At 47.7% G+C, this 21,854-nt stretch overlaps 1 protein-coding gene across 2 annotated transcripts; it reads right to left on the reverse strand.

Annotated features, from left to right (window-relative positions):
• Positions 1-2,900: 2,900 nt before the first annotated feature.
• On the reverse strand, positions 2,901-8,714 carry EOMES (eomesodermin). Of its 2 annotated transcripts, none has more exons than XM_037519922.2 (6): positions 7,811-8,714; positions 6,614-6,768; positions 5,839-5,960; positions 5,238-5,396; positions 5,090-5,151; positions 2,901-4,264 (listed from the first exon to the last, which is right to left on the reverse strand). In XM_037519922.2, exons 1-6 carry the CDS (start codon positions 8,683-8,685, stop codon positions 3,583-3,585), a joined length of 2,055 nt encoding a protein of 684 aa, XP_037375819.1. In that variant the 5' UTR covers positions 8,686-8,714; the 3' UTR covers positions 2,901-3,582. The 2 variants fall into 2 exon arrangements, with proteins under 2 accessions (XP_037375819.1, XP_037375812.1); XM_037519915.2 differs by having other exon boundaries at positions 2,901-4,321.
• Between the last annotated feature and the right edge of the window lie 13,140 nt (positions 8,715-21,854).

Below are 21,854 nucleotides of genomic sequence, written 5' to 3' on the forward strand. Positions count from 1 at the left end.
AATTTTCGACTTCTAAACCAAACAGAAGGAATCCAGCAACCGCGGGGAGCGAACTCGTGCCGGGGCGGGGTGGGGCGGCAGAGGGAGGCCCTGCGCCCACTTCTGCCCTAAACAGAAAGACTTTCAGGGTCGACGTGTGAGCTGCTGCTTTTTTTCTTTTGCCTTAAAGAAAAGGGAGAAACGGGGCCTCCCTGGTGGCGCAGGGGGGTAAGGCACAACCTATGAAGCTGTCTGCAGCCACTGCAGCACGAGTTCGATCCCCGGCCAGGGAGAATCCCACATGGCAAAGCAGGCCTCTCCTGTCTCACCCACTGCTCCCCTCAGCAGTGTGTTTCAGTCAATGCGCCTGTTCTGTTCCCCACTCTGTCTCTGGTGGATCCTCTCACCCCACCCCCACCCCGCACCTCTGGCCTGTGCCCCAGCTCTTGCATGCATAAATAAATAAATCTTAAAAAAAAAAAAATAAGGAAAAACAGAACTAACAAAAAGTGGCGATGTAAAGGAAAACACGTGGAAAATGACAACGGTATTTGCAAAGCCGGGTCCTTTGGCCCTTCTTTTACTCTTCTGTTGCAGTTTGTATTAGGGTGTGCTTCTTTCTGCACGGGGAAGAAGCGAGGAGAGGCGAACCCCGGTCAGCCAGCACCGGCCCCCCGCCCCCCACCCACCCCCTGCCCCAAGCTGCGTCTCCACCCAAGGCAGGGAACGCCGCCCGCGCGGGCGCAAACGCTGGGACCCTGGGGGAGAATGTAAACAAACCGGGCGCCGAGCCCTTGATCTTTATTTAAATAGAGGCTTGTTTATCGGTGTCATCCTAGGAGGATTAATTAGATACATCTCTTCACAATTTGGTGTCTGACACTCCATCTTAGGAATGCCTTATCACAAGGTGTTAATTGGGGCCACTCAGCCACTTACGTTTCTATTAAACACCGTGAGGGACTTTTCACAAGTACCAGGTTCTTTTTTACTGTACGGTGCAAAAATATACAGGACTCTAAATAGACTGGGGCTGGAGTCGGCTTTATCCCGGTGGTGATTAGCATTTTCGGGCTTTCTAGAGGGCAGAACAGGAGAAAATCTGAGCGCGTTTGGAGATTCCATCGCATCTCCCAACGCGCGATGCTTCCATGGGGTCGGACAGGGGAGGGGGTGGTGCTGTGACCAGGTTAGGGGGACTCCGCATCTTCACCCCACCTCAGTCTGAATCTTTCATTTACAATTAATACACATAAACGAAATCTTCACACCTTTCGCCCCTCTCGCCCGCGTAAAATTCGGGGTGGCTTTGCCAAAGCGTCGTGGGCAGCCACAGTCGGAAACTTGGGGTACAGTCTGAGTCCCCACGGTCACCGACGGCGCGGAAAGAACTCGGGCTGCAGAAAGGGTGGAGGGAATGGAAAACGGGGGGCGAGGGGAGCCACCAGCTCCTGGAGACCTTAATTGGGCGCGGAAGGGGAGGGGGCCCGGCTGATTGCTCGCCTCCCAGCAGCTAATCCTCTTAGCAGCTGCATTTCCGCGTCACGCAGTTTGCAGAATGACCTTCCCCGCCAGACCTTTACCCCGGGAAGATCAGGAAGGGGCTGGGAAGGTTTGCAAGCTGAGCCAGAAGCCGGCTGCTGATAAGCCTGGCGGGGCGTCTGGCAGGGGGACAAAAGACCCCCCCGCCCCAATCTTTAACTCTTCAGCAGGCCCAGGGCGCAGCCCGGAGATGGGACGGCCTTCTCCCGCCCCAGGAATGAGACCCGAATAAACCGAGCTCAACTTGACGCTTATCACCCCCCCGCGGCTGTCCGCAGGAAGGCGAGCAAGGGGCGCCTGCATCCTCAAAGGTCGGGGGCGCGCGGGCCCGGGCCCCAACCCCGACGCCCAGCGTCTCGGGCGCGCTTCGTGCAAGCAGCTACCGCGGTGGGCAGCCTGCGGAGGAGGGGTAACCCCGAGAGACTCGGGGTGGAAGAAAGCCGCAGGTGGGCGCAGAAGCCGAGCTGTGGGTGGCCCCCGAGCCCCGCGACACCTCAGGGAGCCGGAGCTCTTGGGTGTTCAAGGGGCCGCGGGGGTTTCCGGGGAGCACACACTGGTCCAGGTATGGGTGCCCCAAGCAAGCCTAGGAAAAAGCCCAGAGGACTAAGTGGCCACCGGCCAAGACAAGACCAGGACGCCAAGGGCGGGGGGCGGAGGTTTTCCAGGCTTGCAGTAAGCCTGGGGGCCACAACCTTGCATCTCAGCGGCGTCAGTACCCATTGTCCAGCCCCCAGTACCCATTGTCCAGACTTCCCAGTGGGGTGAGGAAATGACCCCAATCGTCTTCAAGGAATAAAGATTAAAAACATCCCAACCCCTAGTTACAGTGATCATTTGGGGGGTGGGCAGGGGCAACGTTCATGTTGGGAAAGCAAAATAAAATCTTTAAAATAAATATTAAAACCCATAGTACAGAAGACAGAGCTATGCCTGTTCCCTTAATGAACCACATTTATTAAAAATGACTAAGACTGTACATAAAAATTCAAGATCTCTAAAAAGCCTATAGGAGCGGTGGTATCAGGTTTTAGTTTCTTCACCTTACCAAGTTGGGTAGTGGGAGTGGGGGCAAAGGAAGAGGATGAAATGGGTTTTCCTTAAACACGTTTCAAGTTAGTACAGAGTAGCTGAATACATTCTTAACTATCTAAGAAGTAAACAGAATATTCTCGAATATGGTGGGGATAATGAGAGGAAACTCTCCCCCTGCCCCTGCAGCTGTTAGGTGATTTGCGAATTCTTTACAAAGCCAAAGCACCGATTTTACATAATCTCAGATTCCTATGTAGGCTATTTGTACAATATAGTCCACTTTATTCTACAGTGTATCTAAGCACACACGACTGTACATTTTTTAATTCTTTTTTCTTTTTCGAGAAACTCCCTCCCTTGGCCACTCCTGAGTCTCACGAGCCACCCCTGCATAAAGCAGAGGCCTAACAAGTGAGGCTATCCTGAACTAGGGCAAACATGGCTTGTTTCAAAAGCCAGGGAGGAATTACAGTCAGGGAAAACCAGCACCTTCACAAAAGTTTTTTTTTGCCTCCCAGGCCTAACATCTTCTGTCCCTAGCTGAAGGTAAGAGCATAGAGTCCCCAGTTGAAGCTGAAGGAAGGCCCAGCCCTTCTCTTTCAAAAGCAAAAGCCCACTGTAACTCTCTGGGCTTCTATTTGCTTAGGGATTTACAAATAGAAATGGAGGGCCAAAGCCTTCAACTAACTTGATAGCACTCAGCACTCAATCTTCACAGCCTGGATCTCTGAATGTTTAGTGTCTCCAATAAATAAAAATCCAGAACCTTGAATAGCCTTCAAATTTTAAAACACTTTAAAGTCCTCCATTAACTTTATTTTAAAAAGAAAAAAAATTGCTAGGTTTGTTTCAGTTACCTGCAGCAATCAAAAAGCTTTGGCACCTTCTTTTAGAGAATTGCACAAAACAGGATGCATCAAGGTGGAAGGCAAACTTCTTTTTGGCAACCTAGGCAAAGAAGACAACAAAAAACACCACCAAGTCCATTTGCAAAAAGTTAGCTCATTTTTACGAGGTTAAAATAACTCTTTAGGGAGTTGTGTAAAAAGCATAGTACCCCCCCATGCCTTTTGAGGTGTCTTTACTGTACTCTTCAGCGTTAATGTCCTCACACTTTATGGAGGGAGAATTTTCATTACTAGAGGTGCTAGGAGACAGTCGCCTTCGCTTACAAGCACTGGTGTACACCCCTGAATCATTGGAATCCAGAGACTTGATGGAAGGGGGTGTCTCTATCCAAGAAGAGCTAATTTCTTCTTTGACTTTCTCCTTGGAGAGCTGGTCTTCAGAGAACACAGGAGGGCTTGTTCTGGAGGTCCATGGGAGTCCAGCGGCCATCTTCCTCTGATACGAACCTCGACTGCCCCAGCCTGCCATGGCAGGGAAGGTTGGGTCAGGGTAATACCCCAGGGCATGGGACGTCTGGAGGGGCAAGGACTTAATACCATACGGGAGCAAGGTGCTAGAAGTATATTCAGACTCATAGGAACCGATGTCTAGTTTGTTGGTCCCAGGCTGCTGGACAGGTGTGACAAGCCACCGCTGGGGAGGGTTGGCCACCTCTTCGCTCTGTTGGGGTGAAAGGAGGCCGTTGGTCTGTGGCACGGTTCTCTCGCCATTATAATATCGGGCTTGAGGTAAAGTGTTGACAAAGGGCTCCGGGAAGAAGGACTGAACGCCGTACCGACCTCCAGGGACAATCTGATGGGATCTAGGAGAATCCGTGGGAGATGGAGTTAACCTGTCATTTTCTGAAGCGGTGTACATGCTACAATATAAAGAGAAACACTTAAAAAAAAAAACCCCAATGTTGTTCCCAAACAAACCACCTCCCAGAAATTAAAAAGGTTCTGAAACTGATGGTTGTCTGTACCGGGAGCACTGGTCTGTTGGAGGGGAGAAACGGAGGTGGAAGATGCACTGGGCCATGTTAGCTGAACTCTTGGCTCATGGGGGAAATCTCCAGCATAGAAGAAAATAGTTTCCTCCCAGGCACTACTTATTTAAAGGACAGAAAATCTTACTCTGTAAGGCCTACAACTTGAACTCAAAGCAACCCTCCCTCATTTGTGTGATGGAAAGAATGCTCAGTGGTGAAAAACTAAATCTAAAAAGGCACTTTGGGGGGGGCCTTGCTGTTTGATGTTGTGAAAATTACATATTCTGAGTTTCAGGGGTTTTTCTTATGTAAAAAAAAACGGGGGGGGGGGAGTAGTAATACCTGCTCCCCAGAGGGCAAAAAGATGATCAAATGAAAAGGAAGGTATATAAATGCAGATTATGAAAATTTCAAATCTCTACTTAAATGTTAAAAAAAAAAGCTGCTCATTTTAAGCCCTTAATGTTTCTTTAGAAATTAGCAAAACCCTTCTGTGAAAATTCTAAAGCAAGATTAGTCAAGGCAAAAAAAAAAAAAAAAAAGTAAAAATCCCCAACATGAAAAAGCTCTTCCTAGAATGTGTTCCCAGCGAAGTATGATATTATATATATTCTGTTCCAAGATGACCTTGCAAATATGAATAAAAGCTGCACTTACGAATCGTAGTTGTCCCTGAAGCCTTTTGCAAAGGGGTTATGATCAATCTTTAGTTGAGTGATCTAGATAGAGGAGAAAAATAACTGTTGAGTTCTTTATCCCACCAGACCGAGCTCTAGAGATTCTTGGGGTATCTGGGGGCACTCACATCGGTGTTTTGGTAGGCAGTCACTGCAATGAACTGTGTTTCTGAGAAGGTAAAGGTTTGCGTCTTCGAGGGCTCGTTCAAGTCCTCCACGCCATCCTCAGTAACTTCAACAATGTGCAGCCGGGGCTGGTACTTGTGTAAAGACTGTAGAACGATCATCTGGAAATGGTATAGAAAAAAAGTTGCCAAGTTTTCAAAAAAAGTGGCTTAGATATTCAATACAAATTTTCGATAAAGCATATTTGGGGTTGGGGCCCCTGCTTGCTTCCCACCAACAGCTTTCTTTTTCTATGGCCATTTTCAATACCTTATCGTTGCCATTTTTGAAATTTAAAACACAGCTGGGAGTGCCTGTTGGACAAACACGCCTTTCTCTTGCTGTCCCCAAGCCCCCCAAAGACTTCAGTATTTCTGTTCTAACACTCAACTCACTGTTATCAAATTTTAACAAGAAAGCGAAAATGAGAAAGGTGAAAAGAAAATAAAGATGAGATGCAGGCTAGCAAACAAGTAACAACTGCAAATAGTATAAATATAGAGACGGATGGACTCTCATTAGAAAAGCGCTGGCCAGCCAGAAGATACCCTCCTGTCACTCTACCTGGGTGTTGTTGTTATTTGCGCCTTTGTTATTGGTGAGTTTTAATTTCCCAAAGGAAATCTCCTGTCTCATCCAGTGGGAACCAGTATTAGGAGACTCTGGGTGAACGTACATTTTATTACCTACGAGAAAATGAAACAAAACAGAAAACCCAAGAATATAGGACTGTTTAAAATGGAGGTAGGGGAGGCCTATGGGGGGGGGGGCAAAACTGAAGAGCAAGACTTCCCATACAAATCTTCCCAGCACCAGCTGTTTAAGAAGGTCAACAGAGACCAAAACTGGACTCCCCTGATAACCTCCCAGGATATCCTCGGACAAGGCACTCATCTTAACAATATCTCAAATATTAAAATGCAGCCCAGGAGAGGTCTTTTGGAGGTGAATTTGGGGCCTTCTAAAGCTGGAAGGGCAACACCTGGTGGTTGGAACTTTATGAGTAGACTCAACTTTGGGAAGGGCTTTCTCCAGTGACTATTAGTTTGCCAGGGATCCTTGCTACCCAGGGAGCCTAATAAGACACTTAGTTTCTCAAAAGAAAGGATGGGCAGTGGGTGGGTAGGGCCATGTTCAAATTTTATTGGGAGGGGAGGCAGGAAATCTGACTTAGCAATTCTCTCTTTCTCTAGCAAACAATCAACAAAAAGAAACTCGTACTAACACCTCTGAGCCCCAGGTTGGAGGGCTAGGGATGGGATGAGCTAAATTTAAATGCGAGTCTTCCAGATCAAGGGTCCCCACCCGCTCCTCCCCGCCGGGCCCTCTCTTTCCTCACCCTGCATGTTATTGTCGGCTTTGCCGCAGGTCACCCACTTGCCCCCCTGGAAGCGCCAGTGGTTGGGGTCTGCCAGCACCACCTCTACGAACACGTTGTAGTGGGCGGTGGGATTGAGTCCGTTTATGTTGAAGCTCAAGAAAGGAAACATGCGCCTGCGCAAGGGAACAGAGAACCAGGATGAGCGATTTAAGTTGGGATGCAGGAGAACAGACACAATTCGGTCCAGCTTGTGGACACCGGGGTAGGGTCGAAGAATCGTTTTTTAAAAGTCTACAGGGAACACAACGCGGGCCGGGAAGGTGGCCCTTAATACGTAAAATGGTTTTGAGCTGGCCACTCTTGCAATATCTCCCTCTTTTCCGAAATAATTTGCACCAAAGTCAAAGTCAGCATTTCCTAAACTCAAGTGCTTCTGCGTCCTCTCGCCATTCAAGTTCATGATGCCTGAAGATACGCCTAATTTTTAGGATGTTAAAAGCACTAATTTTTATGCATACAAGTTTCAGCGCGCAACATCAAGTTGTTCTTGTAAAATAAAAAATTCTATTGGTAAGGAGCCGCCCTGTGAGCGTTCTCTCGCGGGCACCCAGCCCTCACCTGCCTCAGGAGGAACCACTGTTGGCCGTGGGATGCGGATCAGAACTTTCTCACTTCAGAACCCCAGCCAGGTCTGGCTTCAGGATCCGCCTAATCAACTACCCGGACCAACACCCTCCTTTGCCGGTGCTCAAGCCCATTTCTCCCGGGCACCCCGTGGAGACCCTGGCGCCTAAAACTGCGGGAGCCCATCTCCTGCGCTCCGGAGGCCAACCCTGGGGCTTTCCTTATCCAAGGCTCCTCGCCCGCCTGCAGGGACCCGCGCACAGCCGTGCGCGAGGATCTAGCAGAAGCATCTTTGCGGCCAAGCCCCAGTTTCCATTTCCACCTCAGCCTCCTGCTCCTCGGAGCAGGCGAGGGGGTACCGAGGGGAGCACAAGGGAAAGAAGCCATAACAGCACCCCGCACAAACCCCGGGTGCGGGCGCTAGGAGGGACACCAGAATGGAGACGCTGCGCCTCCACTCAGCTGCGCGCGGAAAAACATTACTAGGAAAGCGCGGAGCGAGTGGGCACAGCCCCATCACCCTCGGCCTTTCCCAGGACCACGCGTTTGCTCTTCACCCCGCGCCCCGCAGCCCCTCCGCGCGACGCTCACCTGCCCTGTTTCGTAATGATCATCTCCGTTTGGTGGCGGTGGAATTTGAGCCACAGAGGCCGGTTGCACAGGTAGACGTGGGCACGGAAGCCGGAACCAGGAACCCCTAGTCCCCCCAAACCTCCGCAGGAGCCCGCGGTTGCCGCCCCGGGGTAGGGCCCATAAAGCGGAGCCCCCTGGCCATACTGATAGGCGCCCGGGCCGCCTCCCCCGGGGCCGCTGCCGCCCGCGCCGCTGCTCGCGCCGGCTCCGGGGCCAAACTGTGCCCGCCCGGGTGGGCACACAGCCGCCGGGAAGCCGCCGGGGGGCAGCATGGAGCCGTAGGGGTAGCGCGCCCCGTTGGGAGTCGGGTACACAGATCCGTGGGGCGCCCCGGCTGCCGCCTGGTACGGGAAGAGCGAGCAGGGCGCGGCCAGTTCGGAGCCCTGAGGCCCGGGGGACTGGAGGTAGTAGCGCTCGGAACTCAGACTGTCCATGGAGTAGCGCGCGGTGGCAGCAGCTGCGGCAGCCGCAGCGGCCACGGCGGCTGAGGGCAGCTCCTCCTCCCCGCAGGGGGAGCCCTTGCGGCCGTCCGGGGGCCCTGGTTTGGCCACTGCTGCGGCGTTGGCAAAGGCGTCCCCGGTGTCGGCGTCACTGAGCATGGCCGCGGGGGCCCCCGCGCTGGCTGCTGAGGATTCCCCGCTCCCCGTCTCGCACGAGAGACTGCCCGAGAACTTCTTGGGCGCTTTGTCTAAGTCCAACCTCTGTGGCGAGGGGGCTGCGCCCTGGAGGTGGCCGGCGTTTCCGCCGCCTCCGCCCCGCGCACTCTCCAAAGGGTAGAAGTGCGCGCCAGGCAGGTTCACCGAGCTCACCAAGAGCTGCTCCCCTAACTGCATGCTTTGCAAAGCGCAGACCGCAGCTGGCTGCTTCCTCTCCTCCCTCGGCCTTATTATAAAGGCAGGATGGGGGAGCCAGCGCCCTCTTCCGAGGGGAAGTTACCTTCCCCTTCCTCCTGTGCAGGAGCTACCCACCTGGAGAGGAGCGGACGGTGAGGCGCGCAAGAGCGCGCCCTGAACCAGCGCTCTTTCCTCAAGGAAAGCGCCCTGGCTTTGAAGGCCGGAGGTGGAAACTGACCGAGAAGCGCTTTACTTTTCTTTGACCGTCCTTGTTGCCTCTCTGGACCCTCTACCCTCCACCCACACTCACACCCCGGAAGAAAAGAACTTAGGTCTCTGCCCCCATCCACCCAGCAGCGCTACCCTGTCGGCCCTTCTTCTCACTGCCAACCCGCCGTCAAGTTGACCACTTGGAAACTTGCAGGCTGTCATTGGCTGCTTTATATATGTGCGGCCAGGGAGGGGATTCGCGGCCCAAACAGCCCCAGGACCCTCCTATTGGCTGATGGAGGTGACACTAATTCAATTAGGCATTTACTAATTGGATCAAGTCGCCTGTGACTTTCTTTTTCTTTAGTCTTAAAAAACATTTTTTTTTTTAGACTCTGTCCTGCTGTGTGAATCAATCTAGGTGTCTGTATTTCGCTGGAGTTTAGGGGAACAGGGTTGGGGGGCGTCTCCGTAGCGGGTTCCACTTTTGGCACAGCAGATCTCAGAGCTCTAAGCGGGGGATGAGGGGACAGAACAGCATTTAGAGGCAGGAGGGAGTAGCTGATGGCGTGCAGGGAGGCTCGGGTCCTTGAGGGTGGGGATATGGGGCGAGTTGGGGAGAGGCCCTAGCGAAGTCTTTCTCCTAGTCAGGGGCTGTAACTTCAGGCTCACGTTCCTCCCGATGGGGGAGCACTCCCTGGCCTTCAACACACCGGAACCACCTTTTTTTTTTTTTTTTTTTTTTTTGCTTGGTTCCATCCTTTTATCCAATGAGAAGAATTTGTGAAGAGTAACCTCACGCTGGGCTTTTGGGATTCCAGGGACAGTGAGAGCACACTGCCATTCTTGAGCACGAAAACCTTACTTTATGAATCAGAAACCCCGGCGAGGTGGGATACTGGGAATACCCTCATCCCCACGCCAACACACCCGCTTTCGGGAGGCAATCGCGTTTACACACACACCCACACCCCCCAATTTAAAATCCACACCGCCAGGTTTCCCTGAGTCCCAGATCTCCACCCTCTTCCTTCGTCTTCAGTTGGGCCTGACACGAAGAAACAAAGGTTCCCCAGCAGCCGCGCGGCTAAGATTCCCCGCGACTCTCCTCTGCAGCTCTGCACAGAAGGTAGAATAATTAGTGAAATAATCAGTTTGATATTGAATTAAGCCCTTTTGCCCCAGCTGCCTGTTTCTCCTCTGCGTTTCCGCAGACAGTAAAGGGCGGTGCCATCATATTTTATTTTATTTTTTTTTATTATTGGAAGGGGGGAGACGTTTTGTTGCGGATAAAAAGCAGCCTGGATATTCGCTGTTAATAAGCAATTATAGACGCGACTTGTAATCGCTCTGGGAGCGCATTTTCCGGCTGAGATGCGGGGACTCTGCTTCCCCAACCGAACTCGATCACACGGGAAAACTCCGTGCCCACAACAGATGAGGCGACCACAGGTTTGTTGAGCGCACACTAGTGAGTGCAGGCCGGCGCAAAGCTTTCCAATCTGGGTTCAAACCGCAGCTGCACCAGCATCGCCACGTCTGGGTTACAGAGCGAGGCAGTCCTCGATGCACTCGGACACTGCAGGGCACTTCGCAGGTTTTCCGTGATGATGAAAAACCTGGAGCTCACACAGGTTTTCAGGTCGCTCAGCTAAGGGAGGGGACACATTAAGATCAGTGGGGCCGGCGCAGAAGCCTCCTAGGTCCTGGGCCACTGCATCCTGGGGGCGCATCCGGGGAAAGGCGGCCCGGAGCGCGCTCAACCCGGCGCTCCGTGCCCTTGGTCCCACCTCTTCAGTTCGGGCTTAGCTTGGTTCTCTGATCTGATCATTCCTCCAACCACTCCCTCCTCCCAGCTCTTATTTTGATCCAGAGAAGTCTTGAGGAATTCGAAGATGTCGTGCTTTTGAAAATGATTTTGAACGTGGAGGGTTCGTGGAGGCAACGTGAGCGCCTGGACAGCAAGGAGACGCGCGCTTGGGCTCGGCGAAGTAGCCCCAGGCTAGTAGGTCCTGATTAGGATTCAGCGGCACCACCGCGTAATCCTTGACCTGAGCTGCTGGCTGTTTGAGGGGAAAGTTGGGGGGTGAGATCGAATTTCACGTTATTTGAAGATAGGGTGGCCAGTGGTAGATGGCAGTTTTGCACTTCATCCCAGTGAGAAACGGCCTCGGGATCTCTTCAATTCGCTTTCGAGGTGGCCAGGGTAAGGCTGCGCGTGGCAAAGTGCCATCGCAGGCAACAGGCATCGTTCCGACCCACTCTGGCGCAAATAACGTGGGCCAGCTGTCTCCCGCGCCACATCAGAAAGGGCTGATTTTATTCCAGCCCCAGAACGAGCTCTTGAGAGCGCGTGGGTTCACTTCGAGGGCTGCCTCATTATTAAATATATACACAGTAAGTGTAATCACCATTAGTGTTGATTCTTGGGGCAGGAAATTGAAGTTTATATCTCTCCCTCCCCCAACGTATGTATTATTTTATCCAAACTTTATCACGTTTTACAAATGGAGAGACAAAGAGGAATTCAAAGAGAATAAAAATTTAGGCTCTACAAATCTGGTTTTGATACGTGGAAAATTTATACATAATTTGTATTACATTTATCAATGATATTACAAATTCCCTTTTTAACATAGTGAAAAAGAGTTTCAACTAAAGATACTTTGCTGCCTGCATAGAGATAAAGAAATTTCATCTAAAGATTCTGTATTAATTACTTAGTTGCATTATTATCATACATGGAATATATAGTCTAAATGCCAGAAGAGTTATGGATGAGCAAGTCTGTGATTTCCTACTTGATATGGATTTTCCTTGCGCTAGCTCAGTTTTATTTAAGCCCTCGAAAGGCGCATAAAAATTTATTTTCATGCATCCCAGCCATGACACTTTAAAATCCAAGCTCTTTCCCAGAAATAGGAACGGTAAAGAAAGCTAACGCAGGGGCTTCAGAGAATATTTCAGGCAGCTCCCTCCTTAGATGGGGTGGGCAAATAACAGAGACTTCCAGTCTGTTTGCTGTTTGATTTCAATTACACCCCAAGCTTCATGAAATCCAAATGAGACATTTATTGAAAGGTGCCTGGTTTTATGTGGCTCAACTGACAGTGTATTGGAATACACTGAGCAAAAACATCAACATTGGGGAGGAAACGTGGAGAGCCTTTGGAACCCCAGACCCAAATGCCGGCTGGATTAACTCAAATCTTGCACCTTGCAGCCTGAGGTAGAGCAAGCAGAATCCTTTGAATGCTACCACAAAGCCAAGGCCAACTCTGAGCATGAGCCTATTCAAGATCTCATGCTCTATTGTCTCAAGCAATAATACCAACTTAAAGCTTCCTTATCGTAATAACACAAAGTTACTGCCAGCCCAGCCAGGTGCCCATTTTACTCCTTTCTCCCCATTAAAGGTAACCACTTTCATTGCATTCAATCTTTGAGAAGCAAAATTGAGGAGCAGTATTACTCATCAAATACATATGACGAGTAGGTATAAACTACATGGTGTTTGAATAAATTACAGGGTGAGTTGTAGATGAGCAATGATATATGTTTTACCTCCCACCCCCCACATACAACCAAGGGGGCCCATATAAATGTCCCAATAAATTCTATTATTTTCACCCCCGCTAAAAATGTGTTATCAAAACACTGTCCGTGTTATTCAAACACTTTGTAAATTCTGAACAGACTTGCTGCCGGTTCTCCTTTTAACCCTAGGAAAACATTCCAACATTACCCGGTCACCAGCTCTTCGCCTGGACTCTGGGAAAATGTCAATGGGTTTTTTGTGGCAAGTTGGTCCTTTTACTATTTATCTATGGCCTTTTCTTTGTTGATGTTACAGTTTATTTCAGCATCTCAGGTTCACTCTTTGGCCCTTTGTTCTCTGATGGCCAGATCTGCCACCTCCTCTGTGCTTTCCAAGGGGGGAAGGGGTTTTCATCACTGTAAGGTTGTTCATGGTGCCCTTTTTTTTTTTTTTTTTTAAGAAAATGTCCCGTAAGATAAAACATTTTGGCAAAAACAAGTGGTTTTGATTTTGCTGACAACAGCAAGATGCTCCACTAACCCAGTTTCACTTTTATAAGGATTTGTATTTCACCTTGACAATGGGATAGACAGATCACTTGACTTAAAGAAATCACCAGATCTACAAATGTGTGAGGTAAAGGGTTATATTAAACCCAGTGTATTTTTTTTCAAACAAAAATGACCAATTTAAACTATTAGCCATCAATCCATATATTTAGAATGTCAAATGCAACAGGAAAGATGGGGAAATATTGGAATGAAAGTTAGTAGACACATCAAAAGTTTACTTACTACAAAAAAAGATCCTTAAGCATTGACTCAAGAAATTGTTTATGAAAGTGGTTTTTTTTAAACTGCAAATCAGTTTCTGGATTGAACTGCTGTTTCTTTACCATTATATTTATGGAAGGGCATAGAGTCACACAAAGAACAAGAAAAGTCACATGAGGCACAGTAAATAAAATGTTCTTAAATTATGGTTCTGTTTGGCTAATTAATCCTATATTAAAATATGAAAGAATTATATAGGGCTTAAGTGGTCTTCCTTATTTTTGCACTTTCAAAGTCTTGGTACATGCCCATCTATTAATTAAAGGAAAAGGGCTAGTAAATGTAAATTAAAACAGCTAAAATGGCCCAAGGTCAGTGTCAAGTCTCAGGCTTTACAACCATGAAGTCTAAATTAAAAATGCTTTATTTCTATAAGAAAAAGAAAACACACGTCTTCTTAAATTAATGGACTTGGTATTTCTACCTTTTTAAAAGATCCTTTTAAAGATTAAAAAAAAAAAAAAGCTTTCAAAGACCTTTCCTAATCCAAAATTCTTACATTATTGCATGACTTTTCCTGTGAATGCCAATGTTGACATTCTTCTGCAGGAAAAGAGAAGTTAATGCCAGAACTACAGTCCAGCTGTTAATAAGAGCAGATACCAGGCAACCAAGAAGAAATGTTACCCTGGTCATAAGTCACTTGCACATCACTAACAGAGTTGGCAGAGCCTGAGGAAATTAATGCCACCACAGAAGGCCCCTCAATGATACAGGTGCTGCAGGATGTCCACAACAGGTGGACTGAGTCCAGTCCTGCCAACCCAGCTTGGATATGATAGGGGCAGCTGAAAGCCACCCTCAAAGACCCTATGTGAGAAATGGGGAGAGAGGAAGTCTAGATTGGGGAGTTAGTGAGCAGAGAGGATTAAGTCCATCACACAACCAAGGAAGAGAGTGAAAGGGAAGGGAAAAAGAAGAGAAGGTCTTCAGGATAGAGAGACCAAAGATCATTCCTTAGCCTTCTCCCATTTCAGGCTCCTGAGAGAAAAGCAGAACGTTTTATGTAGAACTGCATGTTTGTGAACCCAAGGTTTAACAAGCTTTGTGAGTTTGTACAAGGTCTTTAACCTCTCTGTTCCTGTTCCTATTGGCAACACTAGCATACATACATAATGTCATTAGATCAGCACCTGGCATACAAGAAAATCTAATGTCTTTCTTATTATTACCCATCACACTTGACTTCACTTTCCCCAGTCTCACTAGATAACTGGCGCTAAATTAGGATGAATGAAGCTTAGTCTTCCTCCTCCAGATTCCCTGTCTGACGGGGGAGGAGACCAGGAGCAAAAAGGTGAAAGGCTACCTGAAGCAGACATAGGAAGCAGAGGTGAGTTAGTTGGTCAGAACCTGAGGGGATAGTTCCCAGTTGTTCTATCAGCTTCCTTCTAGTCCACAGAAGGGGGTAGAAAATAAGCGCCCTCCCCGCGAGCGAGGCTGGAGAGGGGCACTTCAAAGGTAGGCGGCCCAGGCGCCCTAACCCGGCTGCGCCTTCCGCCCCCACCAGGCCGCCATTAGCATTCTGTTTTTCCCAGGCCTCTCCGCCCTCCCGCCCCCCGCCGAGATTTTGCGGTTCCGGCAGATTACTAGTCAAAGAAAGAAAATAGGGTATTGAGCTCAGATTTTGTTCTCCACCCACTTGGTTAAACGCCCGATGACGAGGGAGTTAAGGGAGTCGTCTGAAGCCTCCCGCAAGGTTCTTGCTCCCGGAGCAGGCACCCAGCACCCGGCGTCCCGAAAAGCGCGCCATCTCGATCCACAGGCCGAGGGGCCCTGCGGGCCTCAGTGGCGGCATCTGCAACGTGAGAGGACTGGGGCCGAGCAAGACCATCCCCAGCGGGCTGCTGCTTAGTGGTGTGGAGTGGACAGGACCCCAGCCCACCGGCCCAAAGACCGGGTGGAATCTTATTTATGCATATAAGAACTGGGGTACAGGCCAGAGGTGCAGGGGGTGGTGAGGACTCACCAAAGACAGAGTGGGGAACAGAACAGGCAGACTGACTGAAATACACTGCTGAGGGGAGCTGCGGGCGAGACAGGAGAAGTCTGCTGTGCCATGTGGGTAGCTCCCTGGTAGGCTGGGAATCGAACTCATGCTTCAGTGGCTGTGGGTAGCTTCATAGGTTGTGTCTTAACCAGGGAGGCCCTAGGCCTGACTTTTCCAGAACAGTTTCTCCTTGACTCCACAGCAGCAGACTATAGGCCAGACTGCTTTACTTGTACAATCAGCATCTTAGAATGTTCTCCCATTTTACAGGGGAGTAAAATGATGCTTGCAGAGGTGAAGTTTCTTATCCAAAGGCACACAACTAAAAATGTTAGCCAAGTGATTGGAATCTAGGCAGCTGGAGCTGCTAGGGCTTCCAATGGAGAGGTTAATTACGTGTGAATGGGGCGGTGTGCTGGTCATTGTTTTCTTTAAGGAGGAAGGCTCCAAGGTAGGCATTGGAATGGGGAAGCGCTGTTGGAAGCAGTGGACCTGTTTGGTGCCCATCTGCAGTCGCTGGTCTTCCAGAATAAGTCTCTTTGGAGAAAGATGGGCTCCATAATTTCACCCCAATTCTGGATTAGAATTGGTCACTGTTGCTTGGGGTAACTAGGCGCGGCACGGGATTGCTTTCTACCAGTTTGGGCCTGGCCCAGTCCTTGGCATAGAATTGCCCATTGAAACCCTCACTACCAACTCACAGAGGCAGGTCATTATCACCCCCATTTTACAGATAAGGAAAACCAAGCCTGGGAGAGTAAACTTGCCGAAGGGCAATACAAATTGTTGGCAGATCCAGGCTATCCCTGAGCTGGGGGAGCGGTGGTCTCTCCCTGGAACTCTAAAACCTTTAATAGAAAACTGGGATCTCGGGGTGCTGAGTTTTTATGGAGGAGGGGCTGGCAAAGGGTGCAGTGGTAAAGCAACAGCCGCCGCTCCTCCTCCTGCCTGAGGGTTTCCATCTCTCTCCACACCCCCAGATTCGGAACGCAGCGGCCAGGCTCCTAAGCGTGGGTCCCACACTCTCTCCAGGGCTGGGATTTTGGAGACGTACTGCACTTTTTCGCCGCTGTCTCGAGGCCTTTGCATTGAACGGGGCGGGGAGGCGAGACTGTCCTTAGGGTCTTTCTCTCGCGCGCGGGATTTCTGAGTCTGCTCTAACCCCGCAGCACGCGCGTCGGGTACAGCGCACTCGCCCACAGAGAAGCCAGTTCCGCCCGGAGGCTTTTAGGGGCTCCGAGCGCGCCTGGAATGCCCCTATTCTGACTCACAATCAGTCCATCAAGCAGCCCTGCTAGGCGGCCTGAGCAAAAAAAACAAAAACAAAAATCCAACTCCAGAAGTCCAGGCAGGGACTGGAACTCGGGCTTCTGTGCCCGAGCCAGGAAGGTTTTGACGGTTCTCGCTGCGCGCGGGTTCCTGACTTTTACCCCAACGATGACTAAGATCTCCAAATGCGCTCCGGGTTACACTCGTGTGGACGAACTTCTTGGACTCATTACCCACGAACACGCACTTCTCTTGAGTGAAAAGATATTGGGGGGAGGATCCCAGATAATTCCTTTAATCTTCCCTCTGCTTTTTCACGCCGCGAATCTTTCTCTCTGAACGTTAGGTCCGCCTCCAAGAGATGAACAGACTTTTAAAATTCCATCAATCCGAGATATATTTATGTATATGTGTAATATACAACATATTGCATGGTGGGGTATAGAATAAATATCTTGTACGACAGAAGACAGTGGCTATAACACCTTACAAAATACAACACAAAATATATATCTACAGACACACTTGTATAATCCTTTTAAAAGAAGTCTCAAAAAGCCACCAGGTTGTTTTTTGTTTTTAATGTTTTGTTGTTTTTTGGCCACATCTCCCGCCTCTGCCTGGAGGCAGCCACTTATTTCTAGTGTGTATTTTGGGATTTATTATATGTTTGCACAAGCAATACTTCTATGCGCCTGAATTTCTCCTGATCTGCTCACCCCTCTGCACGCTTTTATACACCCTCTTCAACACTTTACTTTTTTCACTTACAATACATTCTGAAGTTAGTTCCTGGAGAAGTCGGAGTTTTTGCTAGCTCAGCAGATCCCGGAGGCACCACTGGCGGGAAGCGCTTAAATAAATTATATAGGTGCTTTGGGGGCTTTCCTTGCAGCTGCGCTACCGTCCTCCGACCAGGCCTCCGGAAACGCTGCGGGAGGAGAGGTTTGCGCTGCGGAAGGCGCAGCGCCCCCTCGCTCAGCGTGCGCAGAGCCCCGCCTGGGCCTCTCTGTGGGATTTTTCCTTCCTTTGTGATCCCCCCGCGTTGTTTTTCTTCTGAAACCCCAGAAGCAGGTAAACACGCTCTTGGACGCTGCCCGCTGATCCGGAGGCTCGTGCTCGGGGGAGCGATCTGCTAGACGGTCCCGATGCGGATCAAAGCGGAGGACCTGGAGGGGACAGTCAGCCCCATTAGCATCCCGCGAGGATCGGCTGCAGGGGGCGGGGATGAGGTTGGGCAGATGGGGACCAGGAATCCCGTGCTGCCAAAGGCCCAGGGAGTGTGGCTGATCTGAGGCACTGCCTACATTCCCTTCGGGCCCCGCGGAACTCTGGAAGGAGCCCAAGCACCCTAAGCTGCTCTTTGGAAGTGCGCTGTAAGCTTCAGCGCATGGAGGGGTGCGGGATGCTGGGGCGCCCCCTTCTGGTCACTGCCTCCTAAGAGTTGATAACCATTTTGACTTCTATCATCAAGTAGTTTTCCGGATTTTGGAATTCTGTATTAGTGGAATCTTAGAGTGTGTTCTTTGTGTCTGGCTTCTTTCACTCAGCTTGTGTGGGATATTCATTCCTGTTTTCAGTAGCTGCTTTAGTTCGTTTTCCTTACTGTGTAATATTCCACTGTGTGAATTTGAAATGTATCCAAATTTCTGGAGACATTTGTGTTGTTTACAGTTTGCATGGTTATGCATAGAACGTTCTCGAACATGTCCGTTGGTGAATGTCAGAATTAAATTTTTGTCAGGTCTATACACACAGGAGTGAATTTCTGGGTCATAACAGCTTTTAAAAAAAAATATTTATGCATACAAGAACTGGGGTGCAGGCCAGAGGTGCAAGAGTTAAGAGAATTCACCAGAGACAGAGTGGGGAGCAGAAGAGGAGGATGTATCGAAAGACACTGCTGAGGGGAGCAGTGGGGGAGACAGGAGAGGTCTGCCGTGCCATGTGGGTCAGCTCCCTTGCCGGGGATTGAACTCATGATACAATGGCTGGCAACAGCTTGATGGTGCCGCTGTCTTTAACCACTGCACCACCAAGTAGGCCCATAACACTATTTTATTTAAAACAACCTAATATTTTCATTAACAGCCTGACATACTTGTCTGGTTTCCTCTAATTTTTGGCTGCATACTTTAAAAAAAAAAAAAAACAAGGTCAGTAACATTTAAAAATCATGGGCTATTTATGCTTGACACCTTATATTCTTAGGACTTCATTATAACAATGCTAGGGAGTTTTAAGGGAAGGGATATCAAGTTAAAGAAGGAAGGAAAAATGAAAGGGAGGCAGGAAGTAGATGGGAAGATTTAGCATACATTTCTTCTGTTTTCTAGTATTCAAGCACCAAATGCTTAGGAATGCTTGCATTTCCTCTAGGAATTGTTGAACACCTATAGATATCACTTGTTGACCAAGCAGTGAGGGATGAGGAAATCCACAGAATGTCAGAGGGAATGCCTTCATTTTCTTTCATCTTATATATTTATGACTTTCAAACAATTGCCTTGGTTGAAAATTTCTAGCACATAAAGATGAAGTTAGTGATATCTCTGAATTCTGGTCTAGCTTTTCCACTGATATTTCTTTTTTACAATCAAGGGAAAATGTCTCCCTTTGATGGTTTATACTCTTTGTTAAAAAAAAAAAAAAAAAAAAAGGCATGAGAAGGAGAAAAAAAAAAAAAACCCTAAATACTCATAACCCAATCTCCAAGTTATAAGCACTCAGCTTTTGTGGTTATAGGACATCAGTGGGTGTCTACTTAGTGTTCATCTTGCCACATGTGAGTTTTCTAAAAAAAAAAATCCAATTTATTTCTCTCCCTCATGACTCAGGAAAAAAGTGATTCCCTGCCCAATAGCAGGAGAGCCTCTTTAGTTAAGCCAATCAGTAGATGTTATTTCCATTGCTATGGTTCAGATAGAAGGGGATGACTTGGAGTCAATGGTTAAAATAGAGGTTTTTTTCATTTCATAATTCTTCTTCAGTAGAAGAAGGAAGCAAGCAGCCTGATAGCCTCTGATACCACTTTGGGACCAGGAGGGGAATCTCCTCAGGGGAACCCAATGCTCAAGTTACAGGTGAAAGAGAAGCAAAGAATCTGGATCCTTGGTGACTTACTTGAGCTACTAATGGTTGGACCTGCCCGACTTCTCAGGTAATAGTTGGCTTAATGTTTATGGTAATTTGCATCAGCATCCTAATCTTAACAACTATTGACCTTTCCAGATATGGTTGGACATAATGTGCCATAAATATATGTAATATGTAAACATACAAACATTAGTTCAATTTTTCCTGTTATAAGCAATACTAAAATAAACATCTTTGCATATACATCTTTACATGTGTCCTATTTCTTTAAATCCCTAGAAATGGTATTGATTGTCAGAATATATTTGCACAAAATTTTGATAGACAATTGATTTCCTTGTACCAGCTTAGTTTGTTGAATACTGAATTGATCTGAGATCGTTAATCAATTGATTCTCTAGGGCCTCCCTGATGGCCTAGGGATTAAGTCTCAGTGCTATCACCACCATGGCCTGATTGATTCTGGCCAGGGTGCTAACCCAGACCTTTTCTGTTTTGCCCAGTACTCCCCTCAGCAATGTTTTCCAGTAGATCTGCCTGCTCTGCTCCCCACTCTGTCTCTGGTGAATCCTCTCCTCCCACACACACACCTCTGGCCTACATCCCAGTTCTTCTACACAAAAATAAAATTTTTTTTTAAGATTTATTTATTTATACAAGAACTCGGGTACAGGTCAGAGGCCGGGAGGGTGAGAGAATTCACCAGAGACAGAGCAGGGAGCAGAACAGGCAGATGGACCAAAGACACCGCTGAGGGGAGCAGCGCTATGTGGGTTTCTCTCTTGCCGGGTGGGAATGGAACCCGCACTGCAGAGGCTGTGGACAACTTCACAGTGTGGCGCTCAGTCCGCTGCGCCACCGGGGAGGCCCTACACAAAAATAAAATATTAAAAAAAAAATTGATTTTCTAATGTCACTCTGATGAAGAGATAGGATCTGCAAAGGTTACTGGTAACGCCGAACTAAACAACAAATGGCAATAACAAAGACACTTTAATATCAAGGAAAAATTATTTTAAAGATGTTATCTAGAAAGAGCAAATGTTTAAATAAATAAAAGATTATTACTCATCAATTGATTAGCACTCACTCATTTTTGCATGCCTAGTTCTTCAAAGATCTGGCTAGTGTTGTCACTGTTGAACACAGACTTAAACCTGATTCCCCAGAAGAGGAGTGGGTGTCTCTGTTAATCTCTTTAGCAGCACTTTTAAATACAGGAAGTAACACTCTTGTCAGTATATTGTCTTGTCTAGAAAGGACAACTGCGTACCTTTAATCACTGTCTTGTATTTAGGGGTTCATCATGTACACTTGGATACAAATGAACTGCAGCAACAGCTTGCAGGAAGAGGGGACATGTCCCAGATTTATAAAAATGCTGCAATTTCCCTCGGATTTCCCCTTTCTGAACATGAGAAAAGTGGCCAATTATTTTTCTGCTGAAAACTCTCAGATATTGTAGAGTGTGACAGCTAGGACAGTTAAGCCACTTCTTCATTAGGAATAGCTGTTAAACTTCAATATCTTCTCTCTCTAAAAAGAATTGATGACAAGATATAAGAAAGAACTACGGAGTCAATATTTGGATTTATTCTTATCCTTGCAATGCACAATGGGCAAACTATAATAATGAGATGCCACTATTTACTTTTCAAGATTTGGGGCTGGGCATTTCAAAATTTGAAGACTTTTGTACAAATTGTTATTAGTGAGAACCATAAATTACCTTTCAATCTCAATTTTTCAAAATTACTTTTAATCCCCTCCACCCCAACTACTATTTAACCCTCACACATATCCTTAATTGAAAGTGCAAGATAATGATTTTTGAGCTCTGCAGAAAAAAAATTTGATAAATTAACAATACGAATTTGGATATTTCAAATGAATCACTTTGGAATTTATAAAAGCTAACTAATCACCTTTTATAACATTATTTCAACTAAAGGAGTAATCCACAATGGAACTAAAGTGTGTTTCAAAGAGTAATGAAATGATAACAGAACATTTCTAAACTGAGATAAAGCTAAAACTATAGCTTTGGGAGGGTCTTTTTAGAGCCATCTGAATTTTAGAATTAGCTTGTCAATATCTATAAAGTCGTAGCTTTATTTTTTTAATATTTTATTTTATATAATTCTTACATCATTTTTCATTTTTGCACAATGTATGCATTTTCATTTTGGTTATATTCCCCATACAATTGCACCCCCCCTTATTTTTGACCCTA

The sequence above is a fragment of the Talpa occidentalis genome, unplaced genomic scaffold, assembly GCF_014898055.3.
Source record: "Talpa occidentalis isolate TD23 unplaced genomic scaffold, MPIMG_talOcc4v2.1 talOcc4.10, whole genome shotgun sequence".
Classification (NCBI taxonomy): Eukaryota; Metazoa; Chordata; class Mammalia; order Eulipotyphla; family Talpidae; genus Talpa; species Talpa occidentalis.